The 14,722-nt window shown below is 38.5% G+C and overlaps 1 protein-coding gene across 2 annotated transcripts in view; it reads left to right on the top strand.

Annotated features, from left to right (window-relative positions):
- The window catches only part of LOC113416623 (phosphatidylinositol-binding clathrin assembly protein-like), a 38,075-nt gene extending 31,623 nt beyond the window's left edge, over nucleotides 1–6,452 (top strand). For both annotated transcript variants that reach the window (XM_026674640.2, XM_026674642.2), the window contains 4 exons: nucleotides 439–559; nucleotides 992–1,048; nucleotides 2,819–2,926; nucleotides 3,823–6,452. In XM_026674640.2, the coding sequence (XP_026530425.1) occupies nucleotides 439–559; nucleotides 992–1,048; nucleotides 2,819–2,926; nucleotides 3,823–3,837 (301 nt within the window). In that variant the 3' untranslated portion in view covers nucleotides 3,838–6,452. The remainder of the gene's footprint in view (nucleotides 1–438; nucleotides 560–991; nucleotides 1,049–2,818; nucleotides 2,927–3,822) is intronic.
- The last annotated feature ends 8,270 nt before the right edge of the window (nucleotides 6,453–14,722 follow it).

Below are 14,722 nucleotides of genomic sequence, written 5' to 3' on the forward strand. Positions count from 1 at the left end.
ATAGGCCGACTTAAGAAGGATAGAATACAAACAATAATTTTAAAAGCTACAAAAATATAAAATACGCAAACATTTTAAAAAGCTGAAACATTATTATAAAGAACATTGTTTGTATTTCAACTCTTCTTATGCTAGTCTATATCTGTAATAAAAAATTGATTGATTGAGTTCTAGTCCCACCTTTGACATGAAAAGCTTGCAGTCCTGTTCTTTCAACCCAACCCACCTCGCAGGGCTTTGATTGTGGAGGAAGAAAAGGTATTAGGTATGTTTGGCACCTTGAGTTATAAAGGTGGAATACAAATCAAATCAATGAATCTGAGGAATGCTAGCATTTGTTCAGAGGTTTTTGTGACTTCTAATTGCAATGGTGAGAATATGGGGGAAGCCCTGATAGGTTTCTGAATAAAACTGCTTTGTTTGTACATTTCCCTTTAGATCTGATATGCAGTGGAATCAGCCTACAGAGAAGAAACTTACTGGGGGTAACAACTGGCAAGCAAAAACGAGCACCTCAACTACGTGGAACACCGTTCCTGTACCACCTGCTCCACAGATGGTATGTGCTTACATGTTTATTTTTACAAAATTTTAATTTTTAAATTTAAATTTAAATTAGCATTTATTTATTTTAATTTTACTTTTAAAATGTAAAGTTTGAGTATAGCAGGCTAAGATACTTTCAGAAGAAAAGTCTATGTATTTGCAGTATGCTTAATGTCGGTCAGAATGCAAAGAGCTGGTTGGTTTTAGCAAAACTACCACTTTTGTTCTACAATAAAATACTTTCAACCCTTTTTTTATATTTTCAACTTGCAGAACTGTATAAATGAATGAACCTTGGATTTTTCCTTATTTCTGTGCTATGATCCAGGTTTTTTTTTTCTTTAACCAGACTTATAAGTATGTCTTTTAAATAGCTTGTTTGGAGTTTTCAAAAAAGGCAATAGTCGAATGTTACATGCAGATTCTTTTTATTCTTCCATCAAAGGTACCTGCTCCAGTAACCTACCCAGTAAATACACCTCAAGTGCCTGTGTATGGAATGGTAAGTTATTCAGGGTTGATAGGTTTATCTTTATATGGTAGAGATACCCCCTCCAGCAACCCCCAGTTTTAATATCTGTGATTTTTCTAAGGCTATGTAGAGAAGGAGTGACAATACAATGCAGGGGCAAAGTTAAAAAAGGAATCAGCCTAGAATCTCTATGTAGCCTCAAACGGACTAAGTCCAAACCCCTTTAAATTCCTTTAACTTTTACTAGTGCCAAAATAGTGTTAAACATTAGTTGAGTAGATCCCTGTGCATGAGTAATAAATCAGTTTAATTGGAACTTCACTTATGGTCCTTTTGCACCTGGCAGCTTAACATGTTCTGCATTGGGTAGCATCTGCTTACTCAGGACATTTATGCAAGATTCATAATCTTTGTATTAAACACATGGCATATTTGGACAATAAAACTGCAGGATGGAAAACTAACATACTCTCTGTGCTAGGATTTTTTACAAGATAATGTTAGAGCTGTGGAAATTTCATTCATAAACATTCAGAAGACATGCTTTGGGTCTTGCATAATTCCTAAATAAGAAACAAATACTAAATAGTTCCTGACTATTCCATAATGATCCAAACAAAGCTAACGCATCAATGTGCCACAAAAGTTTGAGTGTATAAATATTTGGACAGGATTGAATATTCTTGAGCCATGTTGATTACTCAATCTTGACCGAATCCCAGGTATATAGAATTATTTATTTATTCGTTTGGAAAACCATCTCAACAAGAGATTCTGGGCAGCATACAATGTTAAAAAAAAAAATCCCATCACAAATACAAAGATGCTAGCTTTGATATCCAGGAGATCAGATCCTTCAAATATTTGGGGGCCTTGTCAGATGGGTTGGGGTCATCCTAATACCTGGAGGAGAAATGGTCTGTAGGGCATGTGCTAAGTCAGAAAAGGCATACCTCCTGGGCATTGTCAACCAGCATTCCTTAACCAACTCAGAGCATGCCAGACTCTGGAAACAATTGGGAAAGGATGATCCCTTAAGTAACCCAAGCTATGAAGGGTTTTAAAATGACAGCCAGTATCTTGAATTGAACCCAGAAGCATACTGGCAACCAGTGCAGCTCTCGGCTTATTGATGGTTCACGTGTTGAATAACCAGCACCATTTTTTACCTGTGCAGTTCCATCCTGCACTAGTTGAAGCTTCCGTATGCTGTTCCAAGGGCATTATGAGATACAATCAACACAGCCAAATAATTCAGGGTACAGCAGTAAGATTCAGCCAGGACTTATAGGTGGTCATCATCACTATGTTGGGAATATGAGTATTCCCCCACTCTAATTTTTCAAATAAAGTTACTAAAATACAATTTGATTTTACTTGGTTAGACTAAAAAAGAAAACCAACATGACAGTTGCTAGAGTTTGGTCTCACTGTCCTTGAACAACTAGTAATAAAGAGCTGCTATTTTTTTCTTGTGCAGTGGTAGCCTGCTAAAGTTGTTTCGTGAATGCAGATGTAGCAGCTGTTCCAGGAGTTGTCCAAAGACGGTCCTTCTTTGGGAAATCCTCACAGTGTTTCCTGAATGGAGGATTATGCTGTACAGCAGAGACCTCCAAGCTTGGCAACTTTAAGATTCCCAGAATTCCCCAGACAACATGACCCCTGGCTGGGGAAGATGTGGAGAGCCCTGCTGTACATCATTGTTTGGCTCACATTTATGACTGCAGAAAAATGAATTACATTGTGACTTTTCAAGCTGGGAGGGCAACCAACAACTTCATCCATTCTTTCTATCTTCAGGTACCTACGCAGATTGGAACTGCCCCTATTATGACACCTCAGCCCATGATTTATACCCAGACCGGTCTAAGGCCAAACAATCCTTTTGCACCTATCTCTGGAACACAGGTTTGTGGTATTTTTCCCCCCCTAAAGGAGAATGTGAATGTTAAAATGTTTTGCTACTGGCATTTTGCCACAACCTCTTCAGTGGTTTGTTGTTGGGTCCTTAGCTCATTCAAGATTTTTGGAAAGATTTTAAATAAGAGTTGGTTAGCACTTCACGGTGAGATTATGAGTGGGTTTCTAAAAGCATTACATAGAGGAGGAAAAAGAAACAATAGAATCCTAAGATCCCAGGAAGAACCCAGGCAGAGAGAGAGAAAGAGAAAACAATAACAAATTAAAAATCTGCCTTTCACAAGTTGAGACATCAAACAAATGATGGTGAGAAATCAGATTCTGTTTTGTTTGCAGATTGTGGAGAGTTGGATGAGGAGCTGAAGAAAACGAGTGGAGATGGTAGAAATGAACAAAATACTTCTAACGGCTTTGAGGCAAAAAATAGAAAGGGAAACACATAATCAGTAATAAGAGCAGAATTGCAAGAGAATGTAAAAAACAGAAAGTGGCAGTGGATTGTGATAGAACTTGAAGTTGGCCTTCAGAATTGTTTTTCAGGATTTGGCAAGTGAATGTCTAGTTTGGCAAATAAGTCTAATTGCTTTTTGAAAAACACCTTTGTCAGGTGAATACTTCCTTCATCTCTACCTCCCTTTGGTTAGGAGAGGTTTTCAGAACAAACCAAACAGACTTACGAAAGTGATATTTAAATTTTTAAAAATTGCTATGTCCTTTTTCATCAGTGAGTCTATCATTATCTGATGGTGCTAAAAACTATTGCAAGGGAAAAACAATGTTTTGCAACTCTGATTTAACCCAATTTTCTGATTTTTCTGAGACTCCCATATAAGTTGAATATATTTGTTAACAGCTTTAATTTGGCTTTATTTCTTCTGTTACAGATTCAATTTATGTAGATCTGCCAAAACAACGAGACTCTTTGACAACCAAATTGGTACAGAGAAGATGAAACTTTTAGACTGCAGCCTTTGCCAGAGCTCATACTTGCTCCGCGTATACTATAAAATTACTTTTAATTGCTGTGCTTTAGAGATTCTTTTTATAACAGTCTCTATGGTCTAAAATCATGTGTGGGTTTGGATGGGGTTAAGACTGTTTTCCACAAGAAGTTTTAAGTATTTTGAAACTAAAGGTCATCCAGGTTCAAAAACTTTTTGTTGCTTTTAAAGACAAGCTTACTTAGGAATCCTTGGGAGGATTTGTTTTTTTTAAATTTTGAGCCTGTAATAAGCAAGTGGACAGCCTCAAACGTCTATTTATTTTCTCCTTGAAACTTGGTGGCTGATGTAATCATGGGCACTATAGAGCAAAGTTGAGCAATAAACATTTTAGATCCTCTGAAGGACGACCCAAAACAGTCAATCCTCGGACAGGAGTAAATCCTGTATTATGAGAAAAGCTGGTTATCTTGGGAAACCAACTGTTTTTCCTCATATTAGGCTGGCTTCTTCTGATTCATAGATATTATACTGTGAACTTTCAAATGCTGTGAATCAACTTTAATTAAACGGGCCATTAGCATTCATTGAATTGGCCATTAATGGAAAACGAATTAATTGGCATTCAAGCAGAGGGATTGTTTGGCCCATCTGTAGGGTTACACTTGGGCCCGGGGGTGCTGGAACAGCATATTACTGAGCAGTGTGTGGGGTTCTGGTGTGAATGGCAACAGCTGCAATACTTTATACGAGTAGCAATGTTTCTGACTCTGGTGAGAGTTGACTTCTATCCTGGCTAAACAAAAAACCAGTAAATGGTCAGCCAGAAGTTGTAAATCTGAGAGGTTGCTTGTCCTGAGAGGGGCATCACATATAAATCATTGTGTTTCATCATGTTCTGTGGTGCACTTTAAGAACTGGAAAGGTGGATTTCTGAACGGTCCATCCATGGCATAGCCTAGTTTTTGTCAACAAGGGAGACAAGGAAAAGATGCCCATAAGGTAACGTTTTTTAGAAGAAAGAATTGTAAATAATGTGTAAACCTTTAAGGGACAGAATTTCTCCAGAATAGCAGGAATTTTTTGTTGTTGTTTATCTTTGTAACATTCAAAATATGAATATTTACTGCTTAAAAGATATACAGCTCCAAATTTCTTTGGTATTGAAAAGCTCAAATTATTGTTCCTAAAATATGTGAGATGTTACTGCAGTTTAGGAGATCGTATGTAATGTGATGATACAGCTTGATGGTCCATAATTTTCAACTCTCCTCCAAAACTGGCGGTGGTGGTGGTGATGATAACAATAACAATAATGATAGATTAAACAGTACCATGAGAATTGACCCAGCTGGTTCAGCATGTATTTTTCAGGGGGAATTGCAAAAAAAAAAAAAAAAAAAGGATTTAAAATCCCTTTTTAAAATCAAAGAAGAGTTTTAATGAATAGAAGAGTTTCCTCCTTTATCACTGCCAGCCTTCTGGTGTTAGGCCCGTTACCCCAGCAATAACAGGACAGAGGATATCAAATAATGCTTAGTGTGGTTTTTCTTTCATAGAATTTCCCCTAACTTGGCCACATATTCTTAAGATAAGGCAATTGATCTTGCTCTTTCAAGCATTTGCCAAATTATGGGTTTTGTTCCTAGGAAAAAGGGATTTAACAGCAACTACAAAGGAAAAAAAAACATTTTTGCAGATCAGAATGTCAAATTCAGAAAACCATTTTTTTCTCTATATGTGTCTTTTGTGTTTGTTATTATTGTGCCAAGAATGTAAAAAAAAAAAAAAAAGCCTGCTTCAAAAAGGATATACTTGTTTTGTCAAGCTAAACATGATTTTTTAAGGGAAAGAATCATTTTTACATATGTGTTTGCAATTTGTAACCACTAACTTTGTATGGATTAAATGTGCAAGTGGAAAAAAATGTTTTAGACCAAATCTTCGACATGTACTGACAAAGACGTAAACTGGATGCATGTAATTAAATGTGGAAAGTGAATTTTCAAGGGCTTTTGACTTTACTGTATTCTCCAGATTTGCCCCAAACCAGTATTTATTTTGACCCTGTATAAGCTGGAGCAATTTATTTGTGGGATTTGTTTGAACTGATATTTTCATGCATTAATTTAACTAATCCTCATATAAGATTGTATAAACTCGCCTTCCCATTGATTTTCACTCTTTCAATCCAGTTTAGACCAGTACATGTGTTTTAAATAATATAGGTTTTATAATTAGAAATATTTTATCACAGACATTGTGATCATGTAAACCATAATATAAACAGCAAGCTTTTTAACTCCCAGAGATTATTGTCTAATCATGGAATTTTAATGATGTTTAATTTATTACATTTACTGGCTGCAATTTTACAGCAAGGAACATCTTGCAATATCCATCTCATCACAGAGAGAGAAAGAGAGACAACTCTCCAGATGAAAGTATGTTATGTTATTGCTTGATATAATATGTGTACTTACTGATTTTATTGTAATTATAGTAACTCAAAATAATAACCACAATGTTCCCATTGCAACATATTGATGTATAAAATTTCTGATATTTACAAATTCTTCCTTCTATTTCATGTCCAGCACAGTTCATAAAAATAGACTTTAATTTCTCTGTAGCTTAAGGTACTTGCAGCTCAGCATGTTCTGAACATGCACAACCTCCTGTGCCTGCAAAACCTTTAACCAGTTCACACACAACCAGTAACAACCTCTTTCTCAGATTGTATTCTCCTTACACCTCTCCACAGTGATTTTCTAAATAAACATGGTGTCCACTTGACCCTGTGAATAACACCGTCCGTGAGCTGCAGTTGACAACATGATGATGTGCTTTTACGCCTTTGAACTGTGTGATTTCTATCAGGATTTCATCCCATCTTTAACAGGTTTAATTTGAGGCTTCTATTTTTATCATATCCAAATCCTGGATGTGATTATATTTTAGCTGATTTTAGACAGTAAGCAGTTTTGCTTTTATTCTGTCAAGCAGTGGTTTCCGAACCTCAGCTGTCCCTAGCTGTGTATCAGCTGTAAATATTAGCTTTGAAATTGGAAGTAATCTCTAGTATGTAGTTCTCTGGGTGATGTTTAAATAATATTGCTTAGTTACCAGACCTTTAATTAGACAAGGTGAAAGTTGTCTGTTATCTCCTGACCAGCCACTGTGTCCCAAAATTGGTCCCTCCCAATAAACTGGCATAAGAGAGGAGAGTGATAAAATTGGCATCAGGGCACCAGGGCCTGGGTGGTAGTACTTACGACTGCACTGAAGAGCTGACTCTGCAGGACAGGAATTGTGTTTATAGAACAGTTTCTGCATAGAAAAATTGGAATCTTCCTGTCTTCCTGATGGTGGGTGCAGCATTACGATTTCTTGCTGCAAGATTGCAAGATCTTTTTTTAAAAAAAAAAACAGACCTGAGTAAGTGGTCTATGTTAATTTTATTGCAAGTGTTTTTGCACCTGCCGCAGTTGGAATTTTCTGTCTTCATGCCAGAAATTACCATTGTACAGGCAACTGTACCATTTTCAACTTCCAGTTGGCTAAAGGTTGTTTACAGTGATTTTAGTGTTGTTATAGTTAAATGGTCTTGACACGTTGGACAGTAAGTGTATATGTTGTGCATACTTAAAACAGTCCCCTCTCCCCGATTTTATATATTTATTTATAGATCAAGGTGAACTTCCCAGAATGTTATCAATCAACTGTATCCCAGCTAAATCCAGGAACACTCCAGTCTGAGACTTCAGCACATGAACTGTAACACACCTGATTTCATATGCCTTAGGTTATCATTAGGGCTGTACAGGCCTTCAGGAATAAATCCCAGTAGGTGCTTCGGTGCACAAATGCAACCCCTGGCTGCAACTCGGTAGAGCACTTGAGTTTGCAGGATTGTGTGGTGGCTCTTGCTCAGGCCTCAGGAAAAGACGCCGCTGCTTTAAAGAGGGACCAGGAAGTTCCATCTTTGTGTTCCTGTGTGCTCCACAGTAATGAAGTATATAAAAATAATAATAAATTTAAGGAGAAAAATCATGTTCAAAATTGGCATTTGCCTATCCAGTATTTGAACACGTACTTGTAAATATACTGGTGATTCTAAAGAACAGTAATGTAATGAATGTAATATTTCACCCATTAACATTTTTACTGCAAATGTTTCTACTTCTCAAATGTTTGCTATAAGAGAGGATGCTTCCCATTACAATGTTCTTTTTAGATCAGTGATGAATTTAAAGTTTCTATTTAAAGAAAAAAGAAAAACCAACCCAAATTAAGATGAACGTGCCTGTTTTCTGCCACCTATTATTATTTACTGGGAAATCAGCCCAGTTAAGTCCAGCAGGACTTGTTTGCAAGTAATCTCAATCTGAAATTGGGACGTCCTGGGTTTAGCTGTCAATACTGCTTTTATGATTTGCCAAAATTAAGATAGCAGAACAAAACGAACTGCAGATATTCAGAGATGATGTTTATCAAAAGAAAAGGAGGTCTGTGTATTGCACACACACACATTAATAAGGTTTTGTATGTCAACGTCATTTCTTGTTTCCCCCTTACAATACTAACAAAACATTTGGGTTTTGATTTTTTCCAAGAGAAGCAGGATGGATCTGAAGATGGCCAGATGCTTGTTTGGAACCTTTCCACAGCCGCAGCTCCATGTTAAGCTGTTAGGCAGAGCTGGGGACAGTTGGGCTGCTGCCTGGCTTTTAGGAAGTTGAGTGAGATTCTAGAAAATGCTGCTGAGCACCCTAGTGTGTACCATGCACAGTGGCAACACCTCTCATAGGATGGTGGGCATGTATATGGTCTTATAGTCAACCTTAAAATGGCATCCAGAAATGAAGTGGCCTTCCCTCCCGTCTCCCTGGGCCATCTTCTAAATACCTTTGCCCACTTCCCCAACAGTTGTTCTTTGATGCTAGAAATCAACTTGGTGTAGAGAAACATCCTTGCAGCTGGTTTCAATACTGACATTTGCCCAGTACTAACATTTTGGAGCAAAGCCCTGTCTGTGTCTCCTGATTGGCCTATGGCATGTTGGCATCCCAGTCAGACTGTCCTTCTCATCCCATTGCTGGCCCTAAATGGGAAAGCTGGATTTTGTCATACTTGAAAAAGTCTGTTCCGAATTGAAGGTTCCTCTTTCTAAATAATACATTTTACAAAGAACAATAAATATTTTTAGTCCTCTGTATATAGTAAGGATAAGTACCATTTTTTAAGGCAAGACTATTTGAGGGTGTGTGTGTTGAAATATTATCTTTAAAATTGAATACAGGGTGTACAGAATCTGATTTTGTTTTGCTTTTTTGGTTTGTTTTGCTCTTTTTTTCAGGTGTGGTTTGAGAATTTGTTGGGATATCAGCTTTTAAGTAGAACGCACTGTGGATCAGTGCTTTTATTTGTAATGAAAGGGAATCCTTTTTTCCTCAAGTAGTCTACATTTTGTGGATAATGCTGAAATGCTTTGTGTACTGCTTGCTTATTTCCATTCTAAAGATTATATTTTTGAGTTAGAGAAACTACATGTTTTCACTGCAGTTTCTAGAAAATGTTTAGAAATAGAAAGGTTGCATCTGATTCTGGTGTACTCTGACTTCTTGATGGTCAGGTACAGATTGAAAAATGTATTGTGTCATTCAATTTTCTCTAAGGGTGTCTGACACTCATTTTAAATTTGTAATAACTGGTGCAGCCTCTCTTCTCCCTTTGTCCCAGCCTTTCACAGATGTTTCTGTAGTATTCTCCAAAACTGATAAATCTTTGGATGTATTTGTGTATCCAATGGTTGTAGGGTTTAGAGCAGGGGTGGGCAACTATGGCCCCTTTATGACCTGTGGACTTCAACTCCCAGAATTCCTGATCCAGTGCAGCAATTTTGTCACTCTGATCCCCCCCCCCCCCCCCCCGCCACAAGTGTTTCTTCCAGTTTAGCTAAGCTTTAAAGCAGATTTTAGGCCACGTGTAGAATTGGACTCAGATTATAGTAATGACATTTGAATCCTGCAGAGAAAGATGGCAGTGTGATTCCCATTCAAACAGGTAAGAGTGCAATGAAAGTAGTTTAGTCTTGATCTAACTCACCAGGCTGAATTAGTGGAGCACATGCCCATCGGCAAGCTTGCAGTGAGGAGCTTTTGAATAGTCTTCCAAGATGATGCTACTTCCCAGCATCCTTTACTGCTACTCATACAGAGCTGGGGGCTGCTGTTGAGCACTATGTTCACATGGGAAGGCAGGGACAGGTTTGGGGTTTGGCGTGTGTCTGGCAGTGGACTAATGTTTGAGCCTCTCTATCTAGAATAAATGTTTCTCAACCACTAGTAACTTGTGTGGACTTCAGCTCCCAGAATTTTCCAGTCAGACAACTGCCTGGGGAGTTCTGGGGGTTGCAGTCTATAGACATCTTAAAGTTTGCCATGGTTGAGAAACACTGGTCCAGATGGTTAATTAGCAGAGTTGGAAGGGCAAAGGGAAATAATCAAGGACACATTTCCTACTTTCATTTTTAAACAGTTGTCAGGTAGAACAGGGTGTGGATCAAAATACTGATATGCAGTGAGGAGGGTAAGACATGCCCCACAGAAAACCTTCTCAAAAGGGGGGAAAAATCTGTGCCAAAAGATGAAGACCCCTTGAGTCATTCTTAGCTCCTGAAGATTAAGTGGACATTTTGTGATAGCTTTGTGGAAGTGTTTTGTGGCTGCCTAATTTGGATGTGTTGTATGTGTAACTTCCTATCTACAGCCTGGCTGATTTTAATTCTAATTTCTAGTTAGTACATCCAAATACTGATCCTAAGGTTTTTTGTTTTTTTAGTTCAGCTAAGATTGGCTAGGTACTGATTCTGTTGTGAAACCTCCAAGTTTGCCAAAAGCATCAGAGTTCCCTGTATAAATAGCAGTATTTAGGAAAGGGTTGCAGCTCTGCCCCTAAACACCCCCTCCCCCCCCCTTTTTAAGAAGCACATAAAATGCAACTCATATTTCTCATGGTGTCTATAGTTTGTAGGGCCTTTTTTGTTAAAGAGCCAGGAAAAGTGAGCTAAATCAATCTCACAACTACAGCTGGTGGAAAACCCCTTCTGTGCTTGTCTCGGTGCCAGACAAACTCCCTGCAAAAGTAGATTGGCACAGCCAAGGAGAGAACGTTGCCTGTCATTTCTGTCCGTGAACTTGGTGAGCCAATGACACACATCCAATATTGGTGGAAGCAGGGTAAATTGTGGCAAATTGTCCATCTTGTAATTCTAGCTAACCTGTGAGCCATTGTTTTACAAAGTATGTATCTGTACCACCAATACAATTACTTTGGTTGTGACAAACCTGGAAATACAGGTAAAGATACTTTGTAAGTAAAGCCTGCAATTTGAGGTCTCCTTGCTACCCTACAGCTCTTTCCTATAGGAAGCCAACGATATTCAGAAAAAATACCCAACTGTTGAGTATAAAGGCAGTAAGTGGAAAACCTTACATAAGATTTTTGTTTTGGTTCTCCAAAATGCATATTTTTTAGAATTCAAAGGCCAGCAGTAGTTGCAATATTACTTGGGTAACGGATGATAAAGTTATTGTATGTTGTCTGAGTATCTCTAGCCAAATAACAAAATATTCAACTAGAATATAATAGAAATGTACGGTTATTCACACCAATTTCTTTCATTCATTAACTGAAATTATGAACTTCATACAGTAGTTCTAGTGAAAGCAACTTGAACCATTTAGTTGTAAATTGCTATTTACCAGGATCGATACTTGTATGTAGATCTTATTTGAAGTAATTGTAAGCCTAAAATCCAAGTACAATTAAAATTCCAAGATGTTTTTTTGTGTCAGTAAGGCACTATTGAAGGAATGTAACCTTTATTTTGAAAATGCTTAATGAATTTCTGCAAAAGTGTTTGTATTTTTTCATATTTGAAATGTTATTCTAAGTTGACATTTTTGTTCAACATTTGAAATATAATTAAGTATATTGTGATTTTCTGTTTGTACTTCTCAAAGTATTTATTTTGTCCAGCTCATGTTAGATTGCAAAAGTGTTGGAGGACACATCTAGCCATCACAAACTTTCAGTTTAAGCACCACACCACCCCCAAATATTTTTCTGAAATATTTTGTTTGCCATGTTAACACTTCAAAGATTCTGGCGCTAACTGGCTTGACAGCATATAAAACAAAGAAGTGGTTGAGACTATTGTATAGACTCCATTTTGTTAAAGAAACAGGTTTTGGAAAATAAACTTTGGCACAAAGTATTTTGGCTCTGTTTTGTATTCAATTTGATAATTTTTAATTTTGCACAACTGAAACATTAGCTAGTCAGTTGCCGAGTCCCTACAGTGCTGTTGAAGAGGAAAGCTTTTTCAAAAAATAAAAAAATGCCTTTCCTTAGATGATTCAATCATGTTAATCTAATATATTGTAAATCTTTAGCGGAAGAGATTGTGCCTAATAATCCTTCAAAGGTGTCAGGAAAGAAGAACTAATGGGCTTGAACTAATTTTCAGAAAGTAATCTTTGAGCAATTCTAGCATCAGTCTTTGCTAAATTAGATGGCCTGCAGTTTGTCTCATATTTCATCTTATATGTGATGGGAGTTGTAGTCCAACCATTCTAGATGATGCCTCATTAAGATTACTTCAAAGGGCCTGGAAAGCAAAGCAGATTCTGCTTCCCATCACTGCTGCATTGGTATCCGCGTCCTTTAATTCTAAAATTGATCTGTTTATCAAGTCATTTTCAAGTCCTAGCAATTTTCTCCACAATGATCTGTCCCTAATCTGAATACAGAATAGAGTTGGAAGGGACCTTGGAGGTCTTCTAACCCACCCCTCTGCTCAAGCGGGAGAACCTATACCATTTTAGACAAATGATTGTCCAGTCCCTTCTTAAAAGCCTCCAATGTGGAAGAACCATATATGAAATATTTCACAAGAAGAGTTCTCCACTCCTCTACCCGTTGTATGCCACCAGACTTGAAATTCTAGAACTAGAAAACCTTTAATTACACCATCTTCGGTCTGATTTAAGCATGGTATATAAAATCATACATTGCAATGTCCTACCTGTCAATGAATACTTCAGCTTCAACCATAACAACACAAGAGCACACAATAGATACAAACTCAAAGTTAACCGCACCAAACTTGATTGCAGGAAATACGACTTCAGCAAGAGTGGTCAATGTCTGGAATACTCTACCCGACTCTGTAGTTTCTTCCCCAAACCCCAAAAACTTTAACCTTAGACTGTCTACTATTGACCTCACCCCTTTCCTAAGAGGTCTGTAGGGGGCGTGCATAAGCGCACCAACGTGCCTACCGTCCTTGTCCTATTGTTTCTCTTATTCTTTTATTTTTCTTATATGTACCCATTTCATGTATTCACAACTATGTATACACTTATACTTATTATCTTGTAAACAATTGGCAAATCAAATAAATAAATAAATTAAATAAATAAATTCTTGGAGGCAAGCCGTTCCACTGGCTGATCGTTCTCACTATCAGAAGTTTCCCCTTGGTTTTGGGTTGCTTCTCTCTGTTCAGTTTCCATGCATGACTTCTTGCTCTGCGTTCAGGTGCTTTAGAAAATAGGTCGACCCTTCCAAGTCAGTCAGTCCCTTCCCTCAATGCTGCAGCCGAGTCCCTCCACCTTGTTGCTGTCATCATCTTTTCTTCCTCCTTTCCCAGCATTAGAAGCCTTTTCCAAAGAGCCGGGTCTTCAAAATTAGAGAATGGGGAAACAGTCTCATAAATATACAAGGAGAATAGGGGAAGCAAGGGTTCCAAAAGAAGCAAACGAGGTCTTTTTTAAAAAAAATATCCCTTTGGCCTAGGGTGTGCGTGTGTGTGTTTAAAAAGGCACATTTAGTGATTTGGGAACCAACACTGGGTTGACATGGGATGGTGCAAACTGAGGTCATATGCCTTTGGGCAGCAGAACGAATTTTTTTCCTTGTAAGTTTTTTTGGGGGGAGGGTGCAAGGGTTAATATGTTTGGGATTCCCTGTGTTTTTCTGCCCCTCACCACAAAGTGTTTGCAATTTGTTTTTGCAAAATTTTGAGCCCTGTGCTTGTTTGGACTACGAAAGTCCCTGGATTGCAGCAGGCATAAATGAATGAAGGGCTGCCTACAAACTCGGGCTCTGCAGGGAAGTGGAGTTCATAGCTTCTTCGCACCTTTCTTAGTGCCATTGGCGTTTTTAAAACGTCCAAAAATTCTTATGGATAGATGCCCTTTCGTGTCCAGAGAAAAAAACGACTCACACCCCACACCGAGCAAACGCATATTTGAAGGGCAGTGCATAGGAGGATGCAATGAGGATGTCAGGTCACCCCGCATCGCCCCAACACAAGAAAGAATGTGGAAAACGCTAAAAGGTCCATTTTTGCAGTTACGTATCTGGAAGAGAGGAGGAGAGAGTATTCTTTTATTGGCCAAGCGAGACTGGACGTGCAAGGAATTCTGTCTCCGGTGCAGCAGCTCAGCGTTTGCATTTGAACTGAGATTGCAACGAAGGGATGGATGGATGCATTGCAACCTGCTCTTGTCCCTCCGATGCATTTCAGCCTTAGCCCAGCTCTGCAACGACTTTTCCCATTAACCGGTCCATTCCGGCTTGTTCCAAGGAGCCACCGCTCCAGCGAAGGAGCCTAATCCCAGTCGGGGATGCCCCCTCCGGCCAGCGACCACTCCCCGAGCAAATCCCCGGGCGCCGGGCAAGCGCGCGCCTCCTTCAGCCAATAGGAGCGTCAGGGGACCCGCCTCGATTGTGACACCTGGTAACGCCCCCCCCCCTCCCCTTGCACGCCTTT

Source organism: Notechis scutatus, chromosome 10 (assembly GCF_049901735.1).
Source record: "Notechis scutatus isolate UNSWTSFEM ecotype Mainland chromosome 10, rNotScu1.2, whole genome shotgun sequence".
Lineage (NCBI taxonomy): Eukaryota > Metazoa > Chordata > Lepidosauria > Squamata > Elapidae > Notechis > Notechis scutatus.